Below are 24,243 nucleotides of genomic sequence, written 5' to 3' on the forward strand. Positions count from 1 at the left end.
TGGTTAGGTTTCACCCTTAGGGTATGAAGTAAGCTGACCCGGACTATAGTTGTATTTTTAGGTATATTTTTCTGATTACCTTAAAATGGATACGATAATGAGAAATACATGCTATTGATTGAGGTTGAAGTTCTTGTTTATTGAGCTGTTACACGATATTTTAAATACAGGAATCTTTATGTAAAGTCATAGAATATAAAAAAAAATGTTGGCCGTAATTCCAAATCTACTATGTGCAGCAACAGAAGGACACATTGGGTGCAGGTTTAGGAATACGGGTGGCCACAGAAGCAGTACCTCTGGTCTTCTTCTGGGAAGTTCTGTGCCAGCCACATGGCGACAGAAGTGTGTCCAGATCTCGTGGCGTCTTCCCAAGCCGTGACACCACCACTGTCGGTAGAGTTGACATCTGCCCCATGCTTTACCAACAGCTTCACCACTTCCAAGTAGCCATTCTCTGCAGCATAATGAAGAGGGGTGCTGTTGAAGTCGCTCTTAGGGTCCACTACGCAGCCCTTGTCTAGCAGAAGTCTGCACATGGGAAGTTGTCCGTACATGGCGGCTTGGTGAAGAGGGGTGATTCCTCCGGTGGCCCTCGCCTCCAGGTTTGCTCCGGCATCTATGAGTATCTCCGCCAGCGCCACATAGCCGCCACCTGCTACATCGTGTAGCGGTGTGAAGCCGGCTTGATCTGTCCCGTTGACATCATCTCCGGCGTCCAGCAGCACCTGCGCCATGAGGCAGTCTCCTGACTGGATCACACTCTGCAGCGTCAGTTTTTCTCTCAAAACTTCGTCCTGATCTCGACTATAGTTCAGCAGGTACTTCAGATGCTCTCTGTGGAGCGATATGGCTGACATCTGGATTGAAACAGTGCTTAGTTAGATTGAATCTAGATGCTGATCACTAGAGCTCAGAAACTGATTAAATGAAGGGTTCAGAGCCATAGCGGGCCAAGCGCCATTTGTTAAAAACGGAGAAAGCAAGGATTAAAGTTAAGTAAATAACATAATTTAATAATTTTAAGCAGAGAAAACCCTCTAACCTTCGAACCAATTAACATTCAACTAGATTTAGAAGAACCAGTTACAAAATCTGAAACTTCCAAACCTGTACTAAAAGCGCTAGCATTAGAAGCTGTGAACAATAAATACCCACCAGAAGAATGGCTACATATCTACACAGATGGGTCTACTATCGATAACAACTCAGGATCAGGAATTACGTGTGCGTTATTCTCATTTCATCAACCAGCAGGACATCATACAACAAATTTTGATGCGGAAATAATGGCTATTCATATCTCACTCCAACACCTGCTATACAGAATAGATAAATTTCAAAATGCTGTCATTCTCTCTGATTCTAAAGCAGCATTATATGCAATAAATTCATATAAAATGATGTCAATCCAAACTAAAGAATGTCACAAAATGATCCAACAACTTCAAAAACTACAGAAAAGAATTCAATTGCAATGGATACCTGCACATTGCGGAATTGCTGGAAATGAAACTGCTGACTTTCTTGCCAAAAAAAGATCCAATTTAATTCAGAATACAAATACAAGCCTACCTTTTACATCCATCAAAAGACTAATTAAAAATAAATATAAAATCAAGCAAAACCAAGCACTATGTACCAAAGCCAAAGATAAAAAATGGAGCATTTCAATGAAAAAAAAAACAGAAATTAGTCCAGAAATCCTACGTAAATCTGCAGTAGGAAAATTCAGACTGCTTACAGAACACGATTATTTGGCCAAACACTTGAATAAAATAGGAATTTTCACAAATCCAAATTGCCATCTATGCAACAAAGAAGAAGAAATGACTGAAGATCATCTCATAACCTGTGAAGTTCTACCTGATGGATCCACCACAGAGAAATATTGGAGAGCAAGAACGCTAATGGCTTCGTTGCCAAAGCCCAGCATTAGATAACAACAACAACAAATTTAATGAAGATTGATATATCATTTAATTTTAATGTGCATAGGTACTTTAGCTTACTTGCTATATGTTTCGTTAAATTATGGCAATCACTTAATTTTAACTCTTGTTTTCTCCGTTTTTCATAAATGGCGCTTGGCCCACTATGGCTCTGAACCCTTCAAATATCTTTTTTCTGAGACATCACAGATAATGCAGGTTCCATACATATTCGTTTCACTTCAACACGAACTACTATAGCCTACTTTTATTTTGTATTTTTTGCATTTTTCGCTATTTTATTGTCTATTGGTAATTTTTTAAGGAAATATTCTACTTTTTGGTGCATTTTTGCCTTTCTCTGCTTATGAACGTACAGTAGTGGCAAAAAAACCGGACCGACGCTTGTAGCTGATTTCAGAGCCTTGTTCACTCCAGAGTTTGTTCCTTATTCGAATTTATTCCCAATACTTTTCGATTGCTGGTAAAATTCATGTTCTGAGAATAATAAGTTAATTAAGTAAGGTCCCTGAGAGAAATAACGCCATGTATATCTTTAACGCCACCCTATTAATTCTTGTTAACGACAACTTATTTCGGTAGTGCACTACTGTAGCCTGCATTCGCTTGCCATGTAGTGATGAAATGAGTTACTAGCTGTCCGCTGACATTTACGAGTGACATGATATTTCACCATTTTGCTGTTGTGTGTTGATAGTGAAAGACTGTTCTTATATCAAGATAAGAGGCAATATTTTATTTAGTGTGTTGAGCAAATAATAACTATACTAAACTATATATTTTCGTGATCCTTAAACATTCTCCTATGCAGAGAAAGTATTTGCTATCTATAAAATTTGAAGATGTTAGATAAACAGGCGTGTAATGATATCAAGTACTCAGTAGCGCTTTAACGCCACGTGGCGTTATAGGTCTACAGATAAAATTTTAAGTTATGTTAGTACGGTATTCATTTGTTTAACGATAGTCCTCATTTTTTTAATAGTACTTTCATTGCTGTTATATTCATATCACATGAGATATTTACTTGATGTGTGTGGAAACATAAGGAAAAACACTAACCTTTCAACTTACAAATGTCAAGAATGTGCACAGTGATGATATTGGTTCAATTACTTATCGAATTCTTAATTTTTTTGTTTTACTTGTGGAAAACATTCTTATTTAACTAAGGTTAATGCTTTGTGTTTATAACTTTCTATTGTCTCTCGTTGTCTCTTTTTTTAAATAAAGAGTTACCGGAAAACGTATTTTCCTAATCCATCTGGTGTTTCAGCTTCAGATCAAGAATATTTCAATAGTTATTTTGTACTTTTTATTAACAGAAACTCATATGTAGCTGCTTAGTTTAATTTGTGTTGCTTTGGAAAATATAATTCATTAATAATTATAAGTGTATAGTTTACTAGGAAATAGTGGCGTTAATTGGACAAGCTGTTCCTAATAACACCAATATACAAAGTTTTCCTATTTGAGTTGTAATTCTTCTCCAGTATATAATATCACCATTTTCATTATGCTATTTTATAAGATTAAAGTTTCTTTGTCATACCTTTTGTCTCTGTACGTAACTAATTTCCAGAGCAACAGTGACTTAACTGTTAAGGTGGCGTTATTTGGTACGTGTACCTTAGTCAAATATCGCTGCAATCGAAAAGTATTGGGAATAAATTTGAATAAGGAACAAAGTTGGGAATGCCAAATTAAATAAGAACATTTTATGAAACTTCTCTTATAACCGAATCATATGCATTTTTTAATCTATGAATAATATCTGACGAATACAAAATTTCTGATCAATAGTACATCTATTACGCCTAAGTATACTCCTATTTTGGAATTATACTACTATTTTGTTTGTATTTTACTATTGGAATCATTATAATTTTTTTTTTAATTTTAATGTAATATTTTCAGAAATTTAAGGTCATTTTATAGGTCATCTTTCTGTTATTTTTAAGTCAACAACGTTCGAGCCCTACTCCTTACATGATACCTTTTGTTAAATAATATCGGAAGATCCATGAGCAAGCCTCAGACTCAATTTCCTCAAAAGAATATCTCCCTATAACCAATTGCATAACCACTAGATAACGTCGTAGCTAATAAATCTTAACATATTTTTAAAATATCGATTAATTTTTGTTGGTCGTCTTAACAATTAGGTGACGTCGCAACCACAGTACATAATAGTACATTATGCAATGAGCCTATAATGATAGTAATTAAGACGCAAGTATGGATATTTATGAAACGAGCGCAAGCGAGTTTCATAATATTCATACGAGCGTCTTAATTACCATTATAGGCAAGTTTCATACGACTTTTTATGCTCGACCATATTTCTAACTTGAAATTATTCAGATGTATACATTTTATTTGTATCTGACAAGATCGGAAGTGACCTTGTTCTAGGTCGTGAATTGTGAGATGTGCGCAGACGCGAAAGTATTGATTTTTTTCCGAGGAACAATAATGTCATTGATATAATCCCGTTAAACTTGATATAACCTTGATTATTGAATTCGACATTGAATAACGAGATGACAAATTGAATTTATTTGAATATTATTTACAATTAACGCTAATTATTATAGTAACAGAACATAACCTTCTGCGACAGTATTGGATTTCCAGCCTCCGTGACTTTTCGCTAATTCTCTTTTGATTGCATATCCGAGAATAATCGATACTTGCGGTTTTATAACGGTACAAAGCTGACTTGTCATTGGCTGAACACCTGTAAGCTGAGTTGTTATTGGCTGAACACCTGTAAGCTGAGTTGTTATTGGCTGAACACCTATACTTTAATGACATGCATTAAAGGACTGCTACCAGGTGTATAATTACTACATTTCGGCATGGTCGAGCATAAATTAACAAAAGAAACAATAAATAAATTAAATGACAGTATGTCCAACAATAAACAGTATTATTATAGCAATACAGATTATATTCAATATCTTATCTAGGCATACCAAAAAAAAATGACAGTTTATGAAACTATAATACGATCAGTGGTAGCGTACGCAAGCGAATCCTGGACGTTAACAAAAGAGAATGAAAATGTGCTGGCAGTATGGAAAAGAAAGATTCTTAGAGAGATATATGGATCTAGAACTATAAATGAACTATTTGTGAATAGAACAAACATGGAATTGATAGAGATGTTTGGAGAACCAAACTTACTACTTACTTACTTACTGGCTTTTAAGGAACCCGGAGGTTCATTGCCGCCCTCACATAAGCCCGCCAGCTGTCCCTATCCTGAGCAAGATTAATCCATTCTCTATCATCATATCCCACCTCCCTCAAATCCATTTTAATATTATCCTCCCACCTACGTCACGGTCTCCCCAAAGGTATTTTTCCCTCCGGCCTCCCAACTAACATTCTATATGCATTTCGGATTCGTCCTGCCCATCTCAAACGTCTGGATTTAATGTTCCTAATTATGTCAGGTGAAGAATACAATGTGTGCAGTTCTGCATTGTGTAACTTTCTCCATTCTCCTGTAACTTCATCCCTCTTAGCCCCAAATATTTTCCTAAGCACCTTATTCTCAAACACCCTTAACCTATGTTCCTCTCTCAAAGTGAGAGTCCAAGTTTCACAACCATAAAGAACAACCGGTAATATAACTGTTTTATAAATTCTAACTTTCAAATTTTTTGACAGCAGACTGGATGATAAAAGTTTCTCAACCGAATAATAACAGGCATTTCCCATATTTATTCTGTGTTTAATTTCCTCCCGAGTATCATTTATATTTGTTACTGTTGCTCCCAGATATTTGAACTTCTCGACCTCTTCAAAAGATAAATTTACAATTTTTATATTTCCACTTCGTACAATATTCTCGTCAAGAGACATAATCATGTACTTTGTTTTTTCGGAATTTACTTCCAACCCTATCTCTTTACTTGCTTCAAGTAGAATTCCCGTGTTTTCCCTAATCGTTTGTGGATTTTCTCCTAACATATTCACGTCATCCGAATAGACAAGCAGCCGATGTAACCCGTTCAATTCCAAACCCTCTCTGTTATCCTGGACTTTCCTAATGGCATACTCTAGAGCAAAGTTAAAAGGTAAAGGTGATAGTGCATCTCCTTGCTTTAGCCCACAGTGAATTGGAAACGCATCTGACAGAAACTATGGAGAACCAAACATAATATCCTTTATTAAAAGTGGAAGGCTTAGATGTTGAGCCATGCTGCGCGGATGCCTGACTCCAGGCGAGCATTGATGGACACCTGGTAGAGCAAGATGAAGAGAATGACCCAGGCTTAGGTGGTTGCAAGATGTGGAGGATGATTTTAGGAAAATTGGAGTTAGAAGGTGGAGGAAACTGACACAGGACAGGACAGAATGGCTACAAACATATAACAGCTAATGAAATTAAACATTTAAAAAAAGATACCCCGTCACGTGGAATACGTCATCCAGTAACGAGAATGAAACTATAGGGTGTCCGACTAGCCCCACATCATAGGGTAAATTAAAATATGTGCTCGATATGAGCGTCTCCAAGTCCATAACATGTCTGGAGGCGAAACTTCATGCTATTGAGAATGCGGTGTAATATATCAACGGTGGTTTCACGACACTGTTCCTCGATCCGCGTTCGTAGATGTTGCAGATCACGAAGCTTCACTTCGTACATCTTTTCCTGCACATAATCCCATAAGGCAAAGTCAAGGGGGTTTAAGTCTGGCGACCTTGGAGACCATTCTCTGGGTCCTCTGCGTCTACCCACCGATTACGGAAGTTCTCGTCGAGCCAACTCCGCACACTACAAATTTTATGATGTTGCCTTTGATGCGGGACTTCCCGGACACCCTGTATATTTGTGTTGATTTAAATGATTTATCTTTGTTTCGGTTTACAAATGGAGTGTATGGGCCTATGATAATAGAAGTAATTAATGAAGGATATTATAAGAAATGAAGCTGTGTTGAAAATGGTGGGTGAAGAAAGAATGATGCTAAAACTGATCAAGAAGAGAAAAAGTATTTGATTGGATCACTGACTAAGAAGAAACTACCTACTGAAGGATAGACTGGAAGGAATGGTGAATGGGAGGGAAGTTCGTGGTAGAAGAAGATAATCAGATGATAGACAATATTAAGGTATGTGAATCATATGTGAAGGCTAAGAGGAAGGTGAAAAATGTATGTATGTATGTATTTATTTACACTGCAAGTGGGCAAGCACCCGGTGGCAGTGGTATACAGAATATAAACAATACACAATAAAATTTACAATACACAATACAATTATACTATACAAAATACAATTTTATACACAATACAATAAGAATACACAATACAATTTAACACACTAATTACAATTAATAATAAAACATAAATAAAATACCTAATTTTACAATACAACCTACATAATTATGTATAAGTCCTACATAAGTTTCAATAGTCTTTCACTTTACTCTCATCTCACACACTGTAGTGGCACTATGACGCATTTCACTGACACTTCAGTACACATTTCACTGACACTCTATGACACATTTCACTGACACTATAGAACACATTTCATTGACGCTATAAATTATCACTGATCGGAACTGTTCACTGCACTGTAAAACCATAACTTCACTGACTCACCTCGCTTCACTGATACAACAGTTCAAATAAGACAAACAATTACACCCTTATGCATACTTATAAACAGAACTACATTTAAGCTAAACATTTCTAGTTTAAGGTCCACTTACACGCTATTTTTAAATAATTTACAATTCAAACCAAAAAAGTAACCCGTCAGGCTAAATAAATACATGTCACCTTAAAAAATTAAATGTTAAATGTCAACTTAATTTTAATTTGCACTTGATACACAACTTTTTAAGTTATTCTTGAATCTCCTTAAGGAAGGACAGCCCTCAAAGACCGCTGCAGGTAGGTCATTCCAATCATTTATAGTTCTATTTAAAAATGAGAATTTACCTACATCCGTTTTCTGTTTCCTACATTTGATTTTGTCCACACCTGTGGAGTAACGGTCAGCGCGTATGGCCGCGAAATCAGGTAGCCCGGGTTCGAATCCCGGTCGGGGCAAGTTACCTGGTTGAGGTTTTTTCCGGGGGTTTCCCTCAACCCAATACGAGCAAATGCTGGGTAACTTTCGGTGCTGGACCCCGGACTCATTTCATCAGCATTATCACCTTCATATCATTCAGACGCTAAATAACCTAGATGTTGATACAGCGTCGTAAAATAACCCAATAAAATAAATAAAAATAAATACATTTGATTTTAAAATCATGATCGTTCTTACCATAGTACGTTGGCTTTTCTAACCGGGCCGTTATGTCTACCCATGCTTTCTGACCTAGATGTGCTGCTCTATACAATGATGTTATTCTAGTTTTCCTACGTCTGTTTTCCAAAGTTTCCCATTTAATTTCTTTTATCGTATCGTTTCCATCTTCTCTTTTACCTTTAACAAATTTAACTGCCCTATACTGGATTCTTTCTAAGGAATTTATCTGATATATTCTATAGGGATCCCAACATGTAATTCCGTATTCCATTAACGGTCGCACTAACGTTAGATATGCTATTTCCTTCAATTTGGGGCTAGCCTTTCTCAAGATTCTCATAATAAAGTGAAGTGCCCTCCATGCTTTACCCGTAACATTATCAACATGCTCCCCCCAAGAAAGTTTGGAGTGGAATGGAAAAAAAAAATTGAAGAATGCTGGCTTTCCAGTGAAGTACCTGCCCTTGGTAAAAAACCTATGAGTGAAAGAAGATTAATATTTTCGGCAGCCGACAATAGGTGTTTTATTGAAAGAAAATTATTACATATTTAACATTCTGGTTGTGTTTCTTTGGAGAGATGATACGAATAATAATTTTTGAATGACGAATTCTTAATCTATGCATAACGACTCGATCCCTAATAAGATATTTGGTGATATACATAATTACAGAATTTTCCATGATTTATTTTAATTTCAAAGACTGTGATTTAACTGAACCTGCGTTGTATAAGGCGGTGAATAATTCTTGGAAATCGTAGTGTTGAATGTTACATTTCAATAAGAAACGCAATAAATTATATTAGAAAGTGAAAGAAATATTCTGCCAAGCTTCATATTTCCAGACGATTTCATTATCCAAAATTGTTACATTGCTCAAAATTAAATGTCAACTTTTCTTTCCGAAGGATATGGGTGAGATCAAAATGTTGACTTCGTTTTGTTTGGACAAGAGATAACTATTGCATGAATTACGAATCACTCTGTTAAGAGATTTTGACATGGGACATGTTCTACAGACGTGGACAAATTATTAACAAAATTGACGATTTTTATGATAATTCTGTTTACAAAATTTGGCTTTTCAATTTAAACTACAGTTGACAATTTTGCATATTTCCATTATTACAGTAGACAGAAATATGTAAAAATGTCAACTGTAGTTAAAATTGAAGAGTCACGTTTTGTAAAAATATATAATAAAAATCTTCAATTTAGCTAATAATTTATAAATTAGCAAACATGTCAACTGCATTGAAGAGCCAAATTTTCTAAAAAAATAAAACAAAAATCTTCAGTTTTGCTAATAATTTGGAAATATCCAAAATGTCAACTGTAGTCCAAATTGAAGAATCGAATTTTGTAAAAATATACAATAAAAACCTTCAGTTTTGCTAATAATTTGTAAATATGCAAAAATATCAAATGTAGTCCAAATTGAAGAGTTAAATTTTGAAAAATATACAATACAAATCTTGAATTTGGCTAATTATTTGGAAATACACAAAAATGTCAACTGTAGTCTAAATTGAAGAATCATATTTTGTAAAAATATATAATAAAAATCTTCAATTTTGCTAATAATTTGTCCACGTCTGTATGTACTGAGACTATGAGTAAAGGAATATATAAAAATACTTACAGCCTTGTTTAACAGCGTGTAGTGACAGTGCTTCATTTCATTCTGTTCCTCTCTCTTCATTTTGAGCTTCTTTTTCAGTTCCGTACATTCCTTTTTACACGATTCCATCCTCCGATCTTTAGACTTAAGGTTCCTTCTTTCTTGATCCAGAATACTTCTCAGTGCATCCACTTCTTTTGGTATTTCATTATCTGGCAGTTCTGTGCTATCCGACAGGTCAAATTCTTGGCAGAAAGTCATTAGTTGTTGAGGCATGCACGCTATTGTGGCAGTGTTGAATGTTGTGCCAGCATCCGCGTCTAGAACCTCGCTGTCCGTGTCTCTGACTGGAAGGTCACAATCACGTTTTTGCTGTACTTGTCTTTGGTGATAATGAAGCTTTTTGTGTAGCTGCTGCTGAAAGTCTTCTTGACTATCATACTGTTCGTCATCTTGATTCAAATATTGGACCTGTTGTAGATTTTGTGGCTTAGTATGTTTTGAAACTGCTGAAGGTTGTTGATGCTGCAGCTGAAAATTTCTTTGACTTTCATAATCTTCGTCATCTTGATCCAAATATTGCAGCTGTTGTACTGTTTGTGGCTTTGGTTGTTTCGAAGCTTCTATTGTATGTTTCTGTTGCTCCTGGTAGTCTCCTAAACTCTCATAGTCTTCGTCGTCTTGATCCAAATATTGGACGTGTTGTACCGATTGTGGTATTGGATATTTTGAACCTGCTGTAGACTGTTGTTGTTGCTGAAAGTCCTCTCGGCTTTCATATTGCTCGTCTTGATCAAAATATTGTAACGTTTGTGGTGTTGGTTGCTTTGAAGCAGCCTTAAGTTGTTGCTGGCAGAATTGTGCTGGTCGCTGTGATGTTTTTGGCGAGGGTTGCACGACTATTGGAATATGTTGCTGAGAAAATTTAGTCGTTTGTCTTTTCTGCCCCGATGATTGTTGAGATTTCCGATGTATTTGTGGTTCGTTAGGCAGTTGCTCCTGCGTCTGAAGACTATGGTTTGAGTATTGTCGATGCTCTTGTGAATCTGAATTTGATAATTTCCGTTCCTGGTGTTGCGGATGTTGATTTGAGTATTGTTGATCCTCGTGACACAGATGATGGTTGGGGTATTTTTGTTGTTCCTGATGATGTAATTGTTGACTTTGATATTTTTCCTGTTGTTCCTGGTAAAGATGTTGATTATATTTTTTATTTTCTCTTGTTTGTTTTAACTCTCCTTGTTGAATCTGAGTCGTTACCTTAGGAACCATGTCATCAGTTGTGGGTTTCTCTCTTTCTTGCACATAAGATTCTTTATGACGTTCCTCAGAACGACTGTCTTCTTCACGCAGCAATAATTGGGACACACAATCTTCTAATTTTCGAATTTTTTCTTTGATTGTTTCCTGGCTGCTTACTTCCTTTTCCAACTTTTCTACACGAGCGAGTAATTGTCTTTCTACTTCTGTGTCCAATGCCTCGTCTTCCCTGAAATAATAGTAATAATAATAGATATGTCGAGTACTTAAATTATGTTAATTTTAAATTTATAATGTAAAGGAATCATCAATCAATCTTCTTAATGTATCCAGCTGTTTGCCGACAACATAAAGTCTACTATAATTCACTGTAGTATATTCAGTTGTTTTTCACGAGAAATGAGGGCTATGTAAAGGAATCATAATCGCTATACAACTTAGGAGTTTTAATGTCGCGAGAGGTAGTAATCTTGTTGTGGAAATGATTTCGACTTCCTATATTTTTTATTGAAAAACTTAACCTAACACCGTTTCTGAAAAATTCACAGGTTTCATTACGTTTAGAAGTATCAGGGGAGACACGGCTAATTACGCAATATTAAGAAGTAAATCTATAATATTTTTATCAAAATGTTTATTGAAAAATATTATCAAGGTATGTAGACATTGACGAAACCTTTCATTACCAAGTGAGATAAAGAGACCTATTAAAATGCAAATATATTTAGTTGTACATACATTACAGTTGAAAAAGAACAACTCGGGTAATTCCGCAACAGTGCGGATAAATCCGTAATAGGACTTGGCTAATTCCGCAGTCGCAAATAATTATGAAATACATTATGAAAGTAACATAAAACTAACAATTTATATATAACAATGCTCACTTTCTTCACAGCTGTGTAGCAAAACACGAAAAACAGCCAACTTTCGATGTTTCACTGTACTGCCGACAGAGGTGTCGACCAATATCCTTGATTGTTTTCTATAGCACTGCAGAGGACATGCCTCCTGTTGACAGCCTCCCAAAACTTACGTTCACGCTATTGTAAAGCCGCAGTAGAATCATATATGCACTACTGTGGGATTACCCGTACTGCGAAATTAGCCGAGTTTCCCCTACATGAAGATCTTATATTGACGCCAAAAATATAGTCTAACGCATGAAGGAATCACAGTTTTTCTTATAAATATTCTAGAAGTCCTTGGCCAGAAATCTGTACGAAAACAACGACTTTGTGTTGGATACTTTATAATTTAGCCCGGTCAGTTGTAACAGAATTGCAGAATACAGATGCTTATTTCAGCTCGACCTTACTAATGCTAAGGAGTCTTACAGTATTAAAACTGAATCGGGTATTAGAGGAGGGAAAAGTTAGTGACTTCATTAGATCAAACTTTTTAATTGCACGGGTATAATATGAAATCTACGTACTTGCTATTAACGCCACCTATAAGGGAAATATTCTTCCTCATAAAGGTTTACACATTAATTTTCATAACATTCTCTTCAGAATATTTTGCAACAACGTTAATATCATACTGTATATATTTGAACTTTACGTCGTGTTAGAATCATAGACATGTATTCAAAATGCTTTCATGTTTTGTAAATCAAAATATCGTTCCTGCGCCATCATGTGGCACAATGGTGAAGATACAGAGAAGATACTGAGATAACCAATATTTAATAATTTAAAAATGTTTCGTTAAAATAAAGAAAAGGAAGAAATTTAGAGGCGTGCGATTTAAATAATCTTTATGCTCGACCATGCCGAAATGTAGTAATTATACACCTGGTAGCAGTCCTTTAATGCATGTCATTAAAGTACACCTACTCATTAAAGTACAGGTGTTCAGCCAATGACAAGTCAACTTTGTACCGTTATAAAACCTCAGTCAATGACAAGTCAGCTTTGTACCGTTATAAAACCGCAAGTATCGATTATTCTCGGATATGCAATCGAAAGAGAATTAGCGAAAAGTCACGGAGGCTGGAAATCCAATACTGTCGCAGAAGATTATGTTCTGTTACTATAATAATTAGCGTTAATTGTAAATAACATTCAAATAAGTTCAATTTGTCATCTCGTTTTTCAATGTCTAATTTAATTTCAATGTTATATCAAAGTTAATATTTAGTGTACTCTGTAGGTTCTTATAGGCTATCAAGGTCAATGTGGACATCTGTTCCTCGGAAAAAATCAATACTTTCGCGTCTGCGCACATCTCACAATTTACGAGGTATTGCTCAAGGTCAGTTAGATACAAATAAAGTGAATAATTTCAAGTTAGAAATATGGTCGAGTATAAAAAGTCGTATGAAACTCGCCTAAAATGGTAATTAAGAAGCTCGTATGAAAATTATGAAACGAACTTGCTCTCGTTTCATAAACATCCATACTCGCTTCTTAATTATTATCATTATAGGCTGGTTGCATAATGTACTATTATGCACTTGCTACGACGTACATTATAAAAATAATTAAACTACAGTACATTGATATATTAAAATATATGTTGTTGTTTTCTAATGCCAGGCGTTTCACAATAAAGTCTTACACTCCAATATTTTACAGTTATTGTCATGGTTAGCCACTGAAGCACAGTTAACATACCCATTGCGTATCATGAAATCGGCCAACATCTTCCTTATACGGTCAATCTGGAAACATGAAATGGTTTATTAAATTGCGGAGGATTATAGAAAATGAGAGTAAAATATTATGTGTGTGCGTGCATGCGTGCGTGTGTATGTGTGTAGACATGTAATGTTATGTTCAGGGCCTCCGAGAAGGGGGGGCAAAAGGGGTGAGTTTATATGGGCCGGTGGGCAATAAGGGCCCGTCAGATTAAGTGAGTCTGATTACTTTTTATTATCACGAATAATTATTTGTAGATACATACCGGTACTACAAAAATTTTGTAAGAATATTTGTTACATAAATTTGACATATTAACTCAACAATAGTAGAATTAATACAAATTACCACTTCATACGTAAATATTTCACTTTTATATAATAGAAGATCGGTTTCCCGCATTAACGTTCACCGACACGACACTTGAGGGCCCCGGTATTTGCCTGAACTATGTTCCCGTCGCCTGTACTGAACACGTTCAATTATTTATTGGCTTGTCCTTCTTAACTACCAAACCCCCGCTGACCCACCACAATATGCTAGTGGACTCTCTCAAACCGAAGTTACAGGATACGTTTCTCTTTCAGTACATTGTATGTTTCGTGTCGAAACTTTCGTCTCTTCATTGTCCTTTGTCTAGTAAATTCTGTTCATTAGTGTTACTTGAAGCAAGTAAAGCGATCGGTTTGGAAGTAAATCCCGAAAAGACAAAGTATATGATTATGTCTCGTGACCAGAATATTGTACGAAATGGAAATATAAAAATTGGAAGAGGTGGAAAAATTCAAATATCTTGGAGCAACAGTAACAAATATAAATGACACTCGGGAGGAAATTAAACGCAGAATAAATATGGGAAATGCGTGTTATTATTCGGTTGAGAAGCTCTTATCATCCAGTCTGCTGTCCAAAAATCTGAAAGTTAGAATTTATAAAACAGTTATATTACCGGTTCTTCTGTATGGTTGTGAAACTTGGACTCTCACTCTGAGAGAGGAACATAGGTTAAGGGTGTTTGAGAATAAGTTGCTTAGGAAAATATTTGGGGCTAAGAGGGATGAAGTTACAGGAGAATGGAGAAAGTTTATACAACACAGAACTGCACGCATTGTATCCTTCGCCTGACATAATTAAGAACTTAAAATCCAGACGTTTGAGATGGGCAGAGCATGTAGCACGTATGGGCGAATCCAGAAATGCATATAGAGTGTTAGTTGGGAGACCGGAGGGAAAAAGACCTTTAGGGAGGCCGAGACGTAGATGGGAGGATAATATTAAAATGGATTTGAGGGAGGTGGGGTATGATGATAGAGACTGGATTAATCTTGCACAGGATAGGGACCGCTGGCGGGCTTATGTGAGGGCGGCAATGTACCTTCGGGTTCCTTAAAAGCCATTTGTAAGTAAGTAAGTAAGTGTTACTGGTTATAGTTTAACTGCCCACTGTCGGGAGCTGAGAAGCACAAGGAGAGACAGAAAAAATTGGAAGATATTAATATGGGTGCTAGACTGCGTGAAAAATATTATGAAGATATTAATAAAGAGATCAGTGATGAGCCGAAATATTTAAAATCAATTCATGCCTCTAATTTAGGGCCAACCCCACTGAAACCTATGAATCTCCTAAATAGTCTGAGGGACTTAAAACTGGATACTTTATTTTCAAATATTTGCATAACCATTAGAATATTCTATACAATTCCTGTGACAGTTGCTGATGCTGAAAGATCCATCAGCAAAATGAAGGAAATAAAAATTGTATTAAGTTAAACAATGTGTCTAGAATGACTGAGTAACCTTGGCTCCTTAGTCTGGAGAGCGATCTTGCTAGGTCTTTAAATTTTGATGACATAATTGATCAATAAAGTCAAGGAGAATTGTTTGTTGATGTTGGATTCAAGTTAGAAAATACAGGTGTTTAAGAATAATATTTTATGAATATAGTATATTGTGCTAATGTGAAGTTTTGCTAAAAGTTTTCAACGTAATAAAAATGTATACTTTTAAGTTCGTATCTGTGTATGGGGTTATATTTTATCTATTTTTCAAATGATTGTTATGGTTAGAATAACTGGTAACATGTAATTCTGTCGGCGGCCCTGGATGTTAAGCATTCGGTCGTAGATGCGTCTATACAGTATACATTACGAATTTGTTTGTGAAGGCATACATACGTATTACGTACAGTCTTAAGCTACGAAATGACCTTAGTTTAGTTTCTCTGGATTTCTATGGTTTGATGGTAAATGATGATGTTTGTGATGATTATGCTGACGAACAGAGAAATCCAAAGTATCCAAAAAACCGTGTGAAATTCTGAAGTCCTCTTTCCTATTTATTTTATCCAATGTATGTGTTCATATGCTGTCATTTTGAGTTTCCTTCCAAGTATTCTGATTTGGTATTAAAACTATATCTTAATGTAGTAACGTGTATAGGACTATTCTGTGGTAGAGATATGTTTATTTATCATAGTTTTAAACCTATTGTTGTTGTTGCTTAGTCAACTGTCCGAAGACAGGTCTGAACCTCACAAATGATACCAATATGGCGCCTCTTATGCGGCAACTAGGCCAGGAGATAATGGGATAGGATGGCCAGTTCCTTTCTCTATATTCTGAGTTTAAATTTGAGATTCAAGTATTTGAAGTTTCAGGAGTTGAAAATCCTTTGTGTAATGTCAAGTTAGATGAGAAATTAAAAAAATATACAGTACCTCGTTTCTGTCACTAACCTGTTAATACAGTGTTATACCACAGGCTAGTATATACAGTCACGAAGCTTGAGTTAATGAGAATACTAGGAGCAATAGACTGTGCAGGTACTATTTCGCATTGTCTGTAATGAGGCGATAGTAGCGATCCTAGTAGTTAGCAACTATCTATGGATGCATATTCCTTACGTATTGAGCTTCGTGACTGTATATACTAGACTGTGGTTATACTGTAATAATATGTAATATGTATGCTTGTATTATTTTATTTCTATTTCTCTGTTTGTTTTGTAATTATATTCTTTATTCTGTATGTAAAAGATAGAAATTTTTAACTCAGTACTACATACTTAGACAAACTTACTTGAGCAATTTCCTTTTCTTTGTTAGTTTTACTCTTCTCGGGTTTAGACTTTTCATAAGAAATACTCTCTGACTCAACTCCCATTACTAGGTATTTGAACAACCCAATGGGATAATAATAAAAAATTATAACAATTTCTTTAGTAGCAGAAGAGTAAGTAATATAGAGATGTGATGCCGGGACTGAAAAAAAAACAATTACGTAATAATTATTCCATATTCTCTACAATAAGAAATACTTGAATTTTCTCTTCTACAGCCGTCTCGTGAAATATGATTAAATGTAGGATAAGCATGGTGCTGAAATTTAATTAAACCTTGTAAGAGATATAGAAAATAATAAATATGGGAAATGCCTGTTATTATTCGGTTGAGAAGCTTTTGTCATCTAGTCTGCTGTCAAAAAATCTGAAAGTTAGAATTTATAAAACAGTTATATTACCGGTTGTTCTGTATGGCTGTGAAACTTGGACTCTCACTTTGAGAGAAGAACAGAGATTGAGGGTTTTTGAGAATAAGGTTCTTAGGAAAATATTTGGGGCTAAAAGGGATGAAGTTACAGGAGAATGGAGAAAGTTACACAACGCAGAGCTGCACGCATTATATCCTTCACCTGACATAATTAGGAACATTAAATCCAGACGTTTGAGATGGGCAGGGCATCTAGCACGTATGGGCGAATCCAGAAATGCATATAGAGTGTTAGTTGGGAGGCCAGAGGGGAAAAGACCTTTGGGGAGGCCGAGACGTAGATGGGAAGATAATATTAAAATGGATTTGAGAGAGGTGGGATATGATGATAGAGACTGGATTAATCTTGCTCAGGATAGGGACCAATGGCGGGCTTGTGTGAGGGCGGCAATGAACCTCCGGGTTCCTTAAAAGCCAGTAAGTAAGTAAGCAAGAGATATAGAAAAAGAAAAGGAAAATAAGAAAACTCAAGACAATATGAAGAATAAGTTTCGTAATATGACATATTAATTATGATAACAAGTGCACTCCATGTATTGTGGGTCCCTATCACCACGGCATGGCGCGTCCTCAGGTTGCGGATAGAGGAGACGGCCTCCAGATATGGAGGGTAGCTGCGAATATATTGAATAAGCAGTCGTGGACAGCCGATAAGGGGTGGTCCTCCAGCTTGGGGGTTGGGCGAAGGGCTAACAACCCATCACCGTAAAAAACAGCTTGTTACGTATCCCTATAATAAGCCTCGGAATAGGACTGATTCTCTGGCACGACCACAGCAAACGAATAAGGTTTTGAGATTTGGCACTTGGAACGTAACTAGTCTTTATAGAACAGGAGGGGTAACATTAGTAGCAAAAGAACTAGCTAGATATAGAATAGACTTCGTAGGAGTACAAGAGGTTAGGTTAGATGGTAATGGCATATCACAAATAGGAGATTACTTGTTGTATTATGGGGAAGGAAACAATAATCACCAATTAGGAACAGGATTCTTTGTTCATAAAAGAATAAAATCAGCAGTAAAAAAGGTCGAATTTATCAGTGACAGGTTATCATATTTAGTACTTAAGGGTAGATGGTGCGACATCATAGTTATAAATGCTCACGCCCCTACAGAAGAGAAAGACGACCATATAAAGAATAGCTTCTATGAGGAATTGGAACATACTTTTGATCAGTTCCCTAGATATCACATGAAAATTTTATTGGGGGATTTCAATGCTAAAGTAGGACGGGAGGATATTTTTAGACCAACTATTGGAAAAGAGAGCCTACACGCAATTAGTAGTGACAATGGAGTTAGATTAGTCAACTTTGCCACATCGAAAAATTTAATTGTCAAAAGTACAACATTCCCCCATAAGGATATACATAAATATACTTGGACTTCTCCAGATGGATTGACACACAACCAAATAGATCACATCTTGATAGATAAACGGAGACATACTAGTATAGTAGATATTCGAACTTTCAGGGGTGCGGACTGTAATTCTGACCATTATTTGGTGATTGGAGAATTAAGAGAAAGATTATCAGTAGCCAAGCGAGTAGAGCAACAAGTTAATATTACTAAATTCAATATTTTGAAATTAAAGGACGAGGAAGCTAAGCAAAATTATCAGGTCGAAATTTCGAATAGGTTTGCCACTTTAGAAAGTTCCGACGAAGTTGAGAAAGAATTAGATGTTAATAGCGTGTGGGAAAATATCAGAGATAGTATCAAAATTGCAGCTGAGCAGAGTATAGGTTATTATGAAACTAAGAAAAAGAAACCGTGGTTTGATGAAGATTGTTGCATGGTAGTAGAAAGAAGGAAACAGGCAAAATTGAAATTCTTACAGGATCCAGTTGAGGAGAAGAGAGATAATTATTTCAATGAAAGACGGGAAGCAAGTCGTACACTTAGGAATAAAAAGAGAGATTACTTGAAGGAAAAATTGAATGAGGTAGAAACAAATAGTAAGAATAAAAACATTCGAGATTTATATAAGGGTATAAAGGAATTTAAGAACGGATATCAGCCAAGGGTAAACGTGATCAAGGATGAGAATGGTGACTTGCTTGCAGACTCTCCATCAATCCTAAACAGATGGAAAAACTATTTTGCGCAACTCCTAAATGTACATAGGCCAAATAGAAATGATCGGGACGAAATTGAAATACAAACTGCTGAGCCATTTATACCCGAGCCCACGCTTTCAGAAGTCGAAATTGCGATAGAAAATCTGAAAAAGTACAAGTCTCCAGGTATCGATCAAATTCCAGCAGAATTAATACAAGAGGGCGGGAGTGCATTATATAGCGAAATTTATAAACTTGTACTTGCTATTTGGGAAAAGGAAATTGTACCAGAACAATGGAAGGAGTCCATAATTGTACCTATTTTTAAAAAGGGGGACAAAACCAACTGTGGTAACTTTCGAGGAATATCACTTTTGTTGACGTCGTACAAAATTTTGTCCAATATTCTTTTGAGAAGATTAACTCCGTACGTAGATGAAATTATTGGGGATCATCAGTGCGGTTTTCGGCGTAATAGATCGACTATTGATCAGATTTTTTGTATTCGACAGATAATGGAGAAAAAATGGGAGTATAAGGGTACAGTACATCAGTTATTCATAGATTTCAAAAAGGCATATGACTCGGTTAAGAGGGAAGTATTATATGATATTCTTATTGCATTTGGTATTCCCAAGAAACTAGTTCGATTAATTAAAATGTGTCTCAGTGAAACATACAGCAGAGTCCGGATAGGTCAGTTTCTATCTGATGCTTTTCCAATTCACTGCGGGCTAAAGCAGGGAGATGCACTATCACCTTTACTTTTTAACTTCGCGCTGGAATATGCCATTAGGAAAGTTCAGGATAACAGGCAGGGTTTGGAATTGAACGGGTTACATCAGCTTCTTGTCTATGCGGATGACGTGAATATGTTAGGAGAAAATACACAAACGATTAGGGAAAACGCGGAAATTTTACTTGAAGCAAGTAGAGCGATCGGTTTGGAAGTAAATCCCGAAAAGACAAAGTATATGATTATGTCTCGTGACCAGAATATTGTACGAAATGGAAATATAAAAATTGGAGATTTAACCTTCGAAGAGGTTGAAAAATTCAAATATCTTGGAGCAACAGTAACAAATATAAATGACACTCGGGAGGAAATTAAACGCAGAATAAATATGGGAAATGCGTGTTATTATTCGGTTGAGAAGCTCTTATCATCCAGTCTGCTGTCCAAAAATCTGAAAGTTAGAATTTATAAAACAGTTATATTACCGGTTCTTCTGTATGGTTGTGAAACTTAGACTCTCACTCTGAGAGAGGAACATAGGTTGAGGGTGTTTGAGAATAAGGTGCTTAGGAAAATATTTGGGGCTAAGCGGGATGAAGTTACAGGAGAATGGAGAAAGTTACACAACGCAGAGCTGCACGCATTGTATTGTTCACCTGACATAATTAGGAACATTAAATCCAGACGTTTGAGATGGGCAGGGCATGTAGCACGTATGGGCGAATCCAGAAATGCATATAGAGTGTTAGTTGGGAGACCGGAGGGAAAAAGACCTTTAGGGAGGCCGAGACGTAGATGGGAGGATAATATAAAAATGGATTTGAGGGAGGTGGGGTATGATGATAGAGACTGGATTAATCTGGCACAGGATAGGGACCGCTGGCGGGCTTATGTGAGGGCGGCAATGAACCTTCAGGTTCCTTAAAAGCCATTTGTAAGTAAGTAACAAGTGCACTACATGTTAGTCATTTCTTGTTAAATACAAAGTAGAATATAATTGAAATCAAACAGATTATAGTAGCAAATTAAATTCATTTTTAGAGGTTATGGCAATAATTATAAAGATAAAGTTTGGATTAGATTGCACTTAACCTGGTAGAATGATTTCAATAACTCGACTGAAATGTATAACACATGGTGTTGAATGGATCTATTTACTATACGCATTTTTCTCTTAATTGTATTGTTCTGGACAATGCCATAATGATGTAGTATTTTTTTCTTTGCTTTATCTCGTCGGATATGTTAACAGTAGCCCAGTCATTTCAGATTCATGTGTTTTCTGAAAATGTCATTTTAATTTTCATTTTGAATCATTTAGTATAGATTTATTTCAATAAACTGATTGTATATAATCTTGGTCCATAGTATGAAGATTGACTTTGCCCAGATTTTTTTATTGTATTCTGATTCAAGTATCCGGTACTCGTTACATAAGCCGTTAAGTCAGCCATTGTTGTATATTCATAAGAGATGTGTATTTTCCCTGGACCAAAAATATATTACAAACTGACTAAAATCACATCTAGTAATAACCTATTAAAATTCTTTTCAGAAAGGAACCACTGTGCAAACACAAAAACGACTTATATATTTCGCCTACTAATTATTATCAAATGTTTCTATGTCACCTTTATTCTTAAATCAACTTTTATAAAGAAGTTTGAGTTAAATTGTAAATTTGTTCAAATTATGAACACAAAATTCCGAATTAGATCGTATTATAGAGGCTCTACAGAAGAATATATCAGATGGTTATGATATAGGCCTATGGATCATATGCGGAGACTAAGAGGACGGCAGAAAATAAGAAAGATTGCAGAATGCTGGGTTTGTAGTGAAAGATCTGTCCTTGGGCAGAAAACTACGAATGAATACTTTAAATGTTTAGTAGTGTACATAGCACATTATTTAATGAATGCATGTATAATAATACGTAGTCTATTTGAAGAAAGCGAGTTACAAAATGTAAACATGATTGCCATCATAAGTGATCTGGATTATTGAAAAAAAAAACACAAATTCTTATGATGAAAAGATATGTGTGATCTTCGTAACGCTAATTTCTTTGCCAATATATTTACAAGAAGTATTAATTTACTATGATATTGTTGTCAAACATTAAATTGTGTTGATTATTCTCGGTGAGGTTAACTTGAATTTCGGCCAAGCAAAACAAAGTAAAATCTCAGTATTCGACAATTTAGTAATTTAATATATAGAAATTGGCTTATTTATATAAATTTACTACTATTTGTCTCTACTTACCCGATGTGTTTCGAATTACATATTACTTAAAGAATTTTTAATGTGAAAAATGTACAACAGCAATTTCAACAATTTGTTGATATCAAAGCCTCCTATAATAATTGTAAAAGAAAATGTCTCTAAAAATAATTGCCACAAATGAAATATCCCGCTATATTTATGTTAAAACCTAAAACGTAATAATGAAATAAATTTTGAGACTAACATTACGTTTTATTTGAGTGGAAACAATTTTGACACAACATTTAAAATTAACGTGCGAGATTAAATAAAATCGAAATTCTATTGAAAATATGAAATAAATGTTTGCAATTGATATTGGGAAAGAAAAATATCTTACTTTCTCCTTAAGAACTCTTTATTGATTCCAAAATTTAACTACTTTTTGCGGACTAACCCTATATGGTTGTTTCCATCTTTCCTCTGTCAAGCTGAAAATGTGATACGTCATTACTTAGAAATTTTACTTAATATTTCTCTTAGTGATTGCAGTTGGATTCAAGCTTCTCTACCTATTAAATTTGGTGGGTTAGGTATTAGAAAATTGAGTGATACTTGTACGCCGGAATTTTTAGCTTCTGCGCACGGGGTTTTGGACAAAATCAAATCTATTTTTCCCTCTTACAGTGATTCGGTTCAGATCCCTTTTGTGTAGGAGGCTTTAGTTCGATGGGGTGAGGTTTCCAATAACTCTGATCCTCCATCTTTTCCAGCGGTTCAAAAGAATTGGGATGGAATACCAATCTCTCTTGTTAAGGAGTCCCTTCAGTCATCTTTTTCTTCAGATACAGATCGTGCTCGTTTTTTGGCTCTCCAACAAAATGTTTCAGGATCTTGGCTTCATGCAATTCTTTTTTTTTATTTTATTTTATTCGGTTATTTTACGACGCTGTATCAACATCTAAGGTTATTTAGCGTCTGAATGAAATGAAGGTGATAATGCCGGTGAAATGAGTCCGGGGTCCACCACCGAAAGTTACACAGCATTTGCTCCTAGTGGGTTGAGGAAAAACCCCGGAAAATACCTCAACCAGGTAACTTGCCCCGACCGGGATTCGAACCCGGGCCACCTGGTTTCGCGGCCAGACGTGCTGACCGTTACTCCACAGGTGTGGACTCATGCAATTCCTTCCCCTAACATCGGTACCCTTATGAATCCCAGATCCTTTAAAGTTTCCGTGGCTTTACGCCTCGGTTGCAAAATCTGTCACATTCATAAATGTATCTGTGGCAATATTGTAGATTCTTACGGCCACCATGCCTTAAGTTGTGTCATGAGTAAGGGGCGTCTCTCTCGTCATTCATCGCTCAATGACATCATTAAAAGAGCATTAACATCCTCAGGGGTTCCATCCATCTTAGAACCTTCCGGGATCAGCCGTTCAGACGGCAAGAGACCCGATGGTCTGACTCTAGTTTCGTGGCGTGTAGGCAAATCCTTAATTTGGGATTCCACATGTGTGGATACACTGGCCCCTTCTCATCTGTCTTCAACCTCTAAGACACCAGCAGAAAGTGCCGCTGTCAGTCAACACCATAAATATAAACATCTTGCAAATGATTGTATTTTTGTCCCTTTTGCGGTTGAAACGTTTGGATCATGGTGTAGTGAAGCCAAAGCTCTCATCTCCACCATAGGCAGAAGTTTAGTGCAGCTTTCTGGGGACCCTCGAAGCAGTCAATATCTACGTCAGCGCATTGGTATCGCCATTCAGCGCGGTAATGCTACAAGTATTCTGGCGTCCTTCCCCGAGTCCTCTTATTTAGATGAGATTTTCTTCCTTTAATTATTCTATTTATTTGTATTTTATTATAGAGAACCTCAGATATTCTATTATATTTAAATTGTGGATTTGTAATGTATAATATT

At 35.9% G+C, this 24,243-nt stretch overlaps 2 protein-coding genes across 2 annotated transcripts in view; both read right to left on the reverse strand.

Annotated features, from left to right (window-relative positions):
- Positions 1 to 24,243, reverse strand: part of LOC138692833 (hemolymph lipopolysaccharide-binding protein-like) — a 558,083-nt gene that overhangs the window by 499,641 nt on the left and 34,199 nt on the right. The window lies entirely within an intron of this gene.
- LOC138695263 (uncharacterized) lies at positions 125 to 22,449 on the reverse strand. The gene is made up of 5 exons (XM_069819704.1): positions 22,374 to 22,449; positions 16,836 to 17,017; positions 13,735 to 13,781; positions 9,878 to 11,345; positions 125 to 860 (listed from the first exon to the last, which is right to left on the reverse strand). The coding sequence occupies exons 2-5, from the start codon at positions 16,917 to 16,919 to the stop codon at positions 267 to 269; spliced, it is 2,193 nt and encodes a 730-aa protein (XP_069675805.1). The 5' UTR covers positions 16,920 to 17,017; positions 22,374 to 22,449; the 3' UTR covers positions 125 to 266.

This window comes from Periplaneta americana, chromosome 2 (assembly GCF_040183065.1).
Source record: "Periplaneta americana isolate PAMFEO1 chromosome 2, P.americana_PAMFEO1_priV1, whole genome shotgun sequence".
NCBI classification, from domain to species: domain Eukaryota; kingdom Metazoa; phylum Arthropoda; class Insecta; order Blattodea; family Blattidae; genus Periplaneta; species Periplaneta americana.